Consider the following 7154-nt stretch of genomic DNA (forward strand, 5'->3'; position numbering starts at 1 on the left):
TCCTTTATTTATGACTTACATTTGGTCCTGAAATACTGTGTGGGGAGGGAGAACATTTTTTTGCTGCAGTATTTGTCTTGGATTCTTTCTTTTTGGCTATTATGTATTATCCCCCTGTACCTTTTGCCAAAACCGTCCTTCACATAAAAGTCAGTGTAAAAATGTTCCCTTTTAAATTGTATTAATCCTGAAATATAGAAGTTCGAAATACCCTAAAATGTTGTAAACGCACCGAATATCTACACGATCTGAGTAAGACCTCAGGTACAGGGAACAGAATCTAGCATCTGGCATGCTGAGCCACAGCGGGGCATCCAGAGGGAGGGGACTTCATTGACGTCCCAGGACACCGGTGTCTTACATCTAGAAATTTCGGGCTAGGAAAACCAGCCACATCCACCACAATCATGTTGAAAATTAAGCGGTCCTGTGTTCATGTCCCACGGGCAGTGGAGGTATTGGGAGACTGTTCCTGATCACAGCACTGGCCTAGGTGACTTCTCAGGAGCATGGGCACGCAGTCTTCAAACACGGCACAGGCCCTGTCTTTGTCCAAACTAATTCTTTCAGTGGCTTCTCATCTCCCTACAAATGGTCGGACTCCCTAACATTACTTCCCAGACCTTTACTTGGTAGACACGTGGATGGTTACATTCTCAACTCCAAATCTCGGCAAGGGCTGTCTCCCACTAGCAAACTCCGCCCTCCTTCCTCACTGCCTCCAACTTCTGACTCCTACTCACCCTTCATTTCCCAGTAGACACCACTTCCTCCAGGAAGCCTTCCCCAATCCCTCAAATCTAGATTAGGTGCTCCTTGTGAATTCCCATACCCCTGTGCATTTCCTCCATAAAAGCAACTATCACAGTACACTGTGCCTTCACACTTTTCTAACCGCAAAATAAATCATTTTCAAATAAAAGTCTTTCGATGGCTTCAAATATATGAAGCAAAAATGTAGGGATGCATGTGGAACAGTTCTGTTGAAGAAAGGGTGGAGAATCCTGGGTCTCTCAGAACGCATCTGAAAGACAATGGTAATACACTGGCACAGAAGCATGCATTTGTCTCTATTGTCCAGGAGACTACAGGCTGGAAGAAGGCCGGAATCGGGCATGTTTTATTCATAATGTGCTAGATAACTGTGCATCCAACACAGCAACTGGCAATGCTTAGAGATACAATAAATAATTGCCATAGAGATGAGTAAGTTACAGTGGGGGTCAGCAGCAGAGCTCAGGACAAAGAACTATTTGCACATTCATTTTCAACCTTTCATGTTTAGAGGACAGTCCACACCAAGTAAGGAACAACTAAAAAGAGACAACCTTAAAAAAGGACAGAGAGGGGCGCCTGGGTGGCACAGCGGTTAAGCGTCTGCCTTCAGCTCAGGGCGTGATCCCGGCGTTCTGGGATCGAGCCCCACATCAGGCTCCTCTGCTATAAGCCTGCTTCTTTCTCTCCCACTCCCCCTGCTTGTGTTCCCTCTCTCACTGGCTGTCTCTATCTCTGTTGAATAAAGAAATAAAATCTTAAAAAAAAAAAAAAGGACAGAGAGCTCAAACATGATTCACTTCCACCTTCTGCCATCTGACTCCTCTGTGAAGAGACCAAATCATTACCTTAAGGACATGGCACTGATAAGCTAGGAGCAGCCACACCTGGCTCACTTAAAAGATGTCCTTATTTTAAATATAAGGAAGAATTTTATTACAATGCTCAGGGAGTGCCTTTTTAAACTAATCGGATTGATTCAGCAGGGAAAGTGGAAGAGCAGCTCCAGAAGGGAGAAAATGTGCATTATGACTCAGCCCTCAAGGACAGACATAAATATACACGTCCTTCCAGACTCAGAATGATGGGGCTGAGACCACGCATACTCAGGAGACCTGTGTGACAGCATGCTTATCACCGGTCATTAGAGATCAATAACGCTGGGGACACTGCTCCATTGGTTGACCATACTGTTCTGAAACAATGAAGTTTTGCTCCCATTCTCTGAAAGGGAAAATCCCATAAACAAAAATCAATGTCATTACCATAACTCACAACCTAGTGGCATTTCCTCCTATGCAGAGTATGTCACCTGTTTAAACACGCCTCTTTAGAAGAACCTATATTAAATACTATAACCCATGGCAGCAAGTCAAAGCCATGTTACACTTAAAATCCATAATCACCATGATGCTCTGTGAGATTATGAAACTTTAACTCCCTTGGAGTTGAACGGAAAATATCAAATCAGAAGGACATAAGATCTGACACTAACCTTATTCTCAGCTTTCACACACTTTAAAAATAATTTCCTTATTGCAAATAATGCTGCAACATACAGAATATCTGTCCTATATATAGGGGTGCATATAAAGGATATTGTATGTCAGTGTTACTTTAAAAAAAAACAAAACAAATAAACCCTAGTAATTTGTTTACATTGTCCTCTCTTTTATCACCTTCCCTAACAGATCTAATCTTTGTCATCACTGATGACAGAAACCCACATTATCTAAGAAACAAGCTTGACTCCTTAAAGATTTAAGTAATTAGTTTACAATTAGTAAATTTGCAGGCCTATCACTAGATAATGATAATATAACAGAAAATTCAAGTATTGGCATATTAAGCAAACAAATTTAAATTCAGAATCATTTCCCACCAGCATCTGAAAGCAACACAGAAAACAACAAAAGGTCAAGAAAATGAAGAGAGCATCTGTATCCCTAACCCCCGACCCCCAGCAGGAAGTCCTGTCTAGTTTGCTTTTAAAATAAGTAATACTGTCAGTTAATTGCTACCTTTATATTTCTTGATCCTCACTCTCAGTAACACAGCTGTGACCAGTTATTACAAAAGCACCAACTGCACGGGCACTAAAATAAGAATATGGGGATTGTGCTGCTAAATTAAGACTTTCTCTGTGCTAGGAGGGACATCAGGAATGGGTGTCAAAAGTAAATCAGCTTAAGAATAATAAATATGATATAAGGAAGTATAAATATTCAATTAAGGTTTGCAAACTATGATACTTTTATCCATCTTAGCTGTAGAATCCAGTTTCCTCCTGGAGACAGGGACCAAATTCCAACACCACTGGGTCACCTTGAGCCATTCTGCAGGTGCTGGGAAGGGGTCTGCAGATACCCCTTTATAATACGAATATATTGTGATGGAGAGTTCTGGAAGGCCAGGAGACAGCAGCAGACCAGCCTCCTACATTGGGTAGAAGGAGATTATCATTTATTGACTCTAACACTTCCGTACCATTTCTAGCTATTCCAGCTATCTGGATCTCTCCAGTACAGGTAGAAAAAAAAACAAGTTTTCTGTGTGTCAGGCTGGACAGGATCCAACACATCTCATGCCCATGACAGGATGTCTGCCCTGTTTGTTCTTATCTTGACTCCGGCATTAGGTAGCAACTAACAGGGTCAGTGGGAACAAATTGATGGCACTCAGCTATGAATGAAGATTGTTCCATCATTAGGTACTGGTTTCTAAAACCCTATTCAAGGGTCATGGCTAATTTTCTATTGTGACTTCCCACCACTTGTAATCTGAGGGCCTGATCTCCTAAGGACCCTATATTAATGTTTGGAAAGTTTTATCTTTTGTATTTCCCCTTATTACATTCCATGCCCATGTCCTCCCCAGGCTTACACCCTGTCTTAAAATGATACTCCAAAGAACAAGACTATTGTCTTCCTTAACAAAGGAACTTCGGGGGAACCAGTTAAAAATGTCTGGAATTAGAACAAGGGTTTTAATTTAATACGTTATTACTTTCTCTCATCAGCCCAACTGTTGTGATTAAGATTTTCCAGATGATGTCTAGACTTTTTCAAAGACCCTTTATTCTTACTCCCTCAGCAAAACCTATGGCAGTGCTTCTCAACTTTTTTTTTTTTTCCATTATCATCAATCCTCCCTTCGAAAGCCTGTTTAGATTTTTTTCCTAATCATGTCCCCTCCCTATAAAACTGAACACTACAGATACACAGTCTACTTCTTTATATACACTGGCCATTTGGAGGATCACAAACCATTGTAGTATTTAAGACTTTTTCACCCTCTAAGATCCGATTTTGCTACTTTGGGGCAATTCTGTCTCTCTTTGAGAATGCATGCTCTGTAACACTTAAGAATAAGATGACTTTTGAAAATTCCCCAAACTAACAACCCATGACGAGTATTAATTTTTTTTTTACTCTGTATATAACAATTTTTTTAAATCTAACCTTTCCCCCCTCCTAGTTTTGTTTGCAAAATGAGACTGACATTGAGGAAAGTGTTGAGCAATCCAAATTAATCAAAATGTGTGTGCTTGTGTGTGCTGTTAGTAATTGCAAAACAGCCTTAACTCAAATATGAATAAATCAATCCAGGGTAGTTTTCAAAATTTTGATAAAATAAAGCATTTATCATATAGACTAGGCAGATGTACAGAGTTTTAACAATGAAAACTAAAAGGAGAGTATTCTTTTAAAAAAATATGGGCTGCATGACTTGGTTTTAGTTGGAATCTTGGGTTACCAGGCAATGGTTACATACTTTTCACTTCTGTCCTTGACATCTTGTAACTGATACTTGGGAGGCTAAGGATTACAAAATTATGGCTATGAAGTCATGCAAATTATACATGGCATTTTATTCTACATGGCTAAGAGGGCATAGAAAGTGCAAACGTTAACAAATCTAAAAACTCAACTAGAAGACCGTCCCTGGTGGAAACATTAATGAGGGAAGCAAAACTATAAAAGTTTGGTCTTGAGCCTAAACCTTTTTTTTTAAGTTTTAATAAGAAAATTCTGTGCTTTAACTAAGATGGAGGGCAAGCCACTGCTGGAATATTTTACATAAAAATACCGTGCTAAAGTAATTGTGGAAATATAGGGGTATCTTTTGGCCAGGAGGTGACCCTGAGGCTTCCCCGTGCCCCCTCCACACACCTACAGCACCTCGTATGGCGTGAGTACACTGAAATCCATAGCGTACCTGTCATCAGAAAACGTACTAGGTTTTTCCTGTTGTTTCAAAGTTCAAAAGCCTTTCAGTAAAGTCCAAATTAAAGGCATAGCAAGAGAGAAACTGATAAGGGAGTAAGACGGCTACTATGAATTTACCGGAGAACATATATTGCCAACTCAGTGAAGCCATTAAAAACAGCTTGGTGAGCTCCTTGCGGGTTGTGTTAGAACTTTCCACAGGCAGACAGAAAGAAAAATAGTATTGATGAAGGAAAAAACAAAAACAAAAAACAAAAAACTATGGGCCAGTTCAGGTAGATGGTAGAACAGGTTCAAATTACTGGCAACATCAGTCGTAGTTGAGAATAAAGGAATAAATCAAGTTCAGATCTTGGTGGAAGCCCAAAAAGTAAGCAAGCTCAGTTAAAGTCTCTGGGACTCACTGACCCAGGTGTCCTCCGGAGCAGAGGAGAACAAACAAGCCTGCTAGGGACCTTGCTTAGGTTAGCTGTCTAAAGTCTTGCTTCTTGCAACAGTTGGAAAGCCTTTTGTGCGAGGAAACGAATAGCACAAGCCGGGTCCCCCTGCGGGACAGATGAAGCCCCAGCTGTCCCGGTCCCCCAGACTCAGAGCTTCTGAGCCACAGCTGGCACCCCCGTGGGAAATTCACTTCGGGGACCTATAGGGCAAACGCTGCACACCGCCATCTCCCCAAAATAAATAATAAATAAGTTCTCTGTTCCAGATACGACTGCAGGACTGAAGGACATCATTCCCTGTCCTCCTACTGATACAATAAAAATAAAATAAACCACCCAGAAAAAGCCACTCTTGAGTCCCTCCGCCTATCATAAACGCCCCATCTATCTGAGTTTCCAGTTCAAAAGGTTAAGAGCCTGGCCGAGGGGCGGCGAAGGCTGCAACTTTCCGCAGCTCCGCGACCCTGGGATCAGTGACTACAACAGAGAAAGGACTTCTCTGGGGTGCAGCGAAATGAGCCGCCTGACCCATGTGAGCCCCCCGCCGCCGCCACGCGTCCCGCAGCCCCCAGTCCCATTCCGGAATGGGGACAGGTACGAGACACCCTCGCCCCGCCGCCACGAAGCCTTCACCAGGCTTCATATGAAAAAAGTTTTTTTAAAAGAAATAAAGGACGACGACAACAAAAAACGTCATTTTTTTTTAAACTAAAGAAAATAAAATCTGAATGTCTCACCATCTCGCCTGAGGTTGGCGTTGCGCAAAGCTTTGATGGCTGCGCTCTGCGGCGCAGCAGAAGTGTCCCGATAGCTGCAAAAGTTAGCGCAGACGAGCGTGTAGAAGAGGCCGAGCGCGCGCATTGGGATCCGGGGGCCGGGGAGCGCGTCGCCGCAGGAGAAAGCCGGGGTCGCCGGGCCGGACGCCGCGCTGTGCCGCCTGCGCTCCCGCGCGAGGGCCGGGCCGCCGAGCTAGTGGCCGCGCCGGGCGCGCACTTCCTGCATGCCCAACTTTCGGAGCGCGTGTGGGCGCCGCACTTCCTTGTGGAGCCGCAGGCCGGGCGAGGGTGGCGGGACCCACAACAGGTTGACGCTGGTCCGCCCCCTCCCGGCGGCCGGCGGCGGCAGCACAGGCAGCGGGNACTTCTCCCCAAGTGGCCGGCTAGTTCATCCACAGGGAGCTCAACTCATGCTTTGATGAGGGCGGGGTGGGGTGGGGATGGGGCCTGGAGTTGGTCCAGAATCAGATTCTGCTTACTCAGCATGTCACTAGGTGAGAAGGTGGGACAGTGCAAGGTAAAGGAGCTTGACTCGGAGCTGCTGAGGAGCTCCAGTACCTGGCATGACCTTAGCTGAGTCAAGGTTATTTTCCCAGGGGTGGGAGGGGAACAGAGGTCCTTCTTATCTCAGGGGCTCTAGTTGCGCTGGCCCCATGTGATGAAGGGTAGAAGAAATCCTCAGGGGTGATCTTGTATGCCCACCCCCACCCCCTGCACAAGAGAAGGGGCTGGAGGTCAGGGTGGGGTTGAGCAGGGGTATGCTGGCAAAGTGAAGTTGAGAGAACATTACATTCTTCTTCTTCATGGTCCACAGCAAGAAGCAAGGAACATCAGGCCTTTGGGACTCCCTCCTTCCAGTATCTGGGAGCTCAGAGGTCTAGAGGAACTGACTCTGGATTCTAGGAACTTAGGCATCATGCATCTATCTCCCGGGA

General features: G+C 44.3%; 1 protein-coding gene across 2 annotated transcripts in view; it reads right to left on the reverse strand.

Moving 5' to 3' along the window:
• PDGFD (platelet derived growth factor D) overlaps positions 1–6575 on the reverse strand; it is a 236855-nt gene extending 230280 nt beyond the window's left edge. For both annotated transcript variants that reach the window (XM_034665655.1, XM_034665654.1), the window contains exon 1: positions 6181–6575. In XM_034665655.1, the coding sequence (XP_034521546.1) occupies positions 6181–6304 (124 nt within the window). In that variant the 5' untranslated portion in view covers positions 6305–6575. The remainder of the gene's footprint in view (positions 1–6180) is intronic.
• Between the last annotated feature and the right edge of the window lie 579 nt (positions 6576–7154).

This window comes from Ailuropoda melanoleuca, chromosome 8 (assembly GCF_002007445.2).
Source record: "Ailuropoda melanoleuca isolate Jingjing chromosome 8, ASM200744v2, whole genome shotgun sequence".
Lineage (NCBI taxonomy): Eukaryota > Metazoa > Chordata > Mammalia > Carnivora > Ursidae > Ailuropoda > Ailuropoda melanoleuca.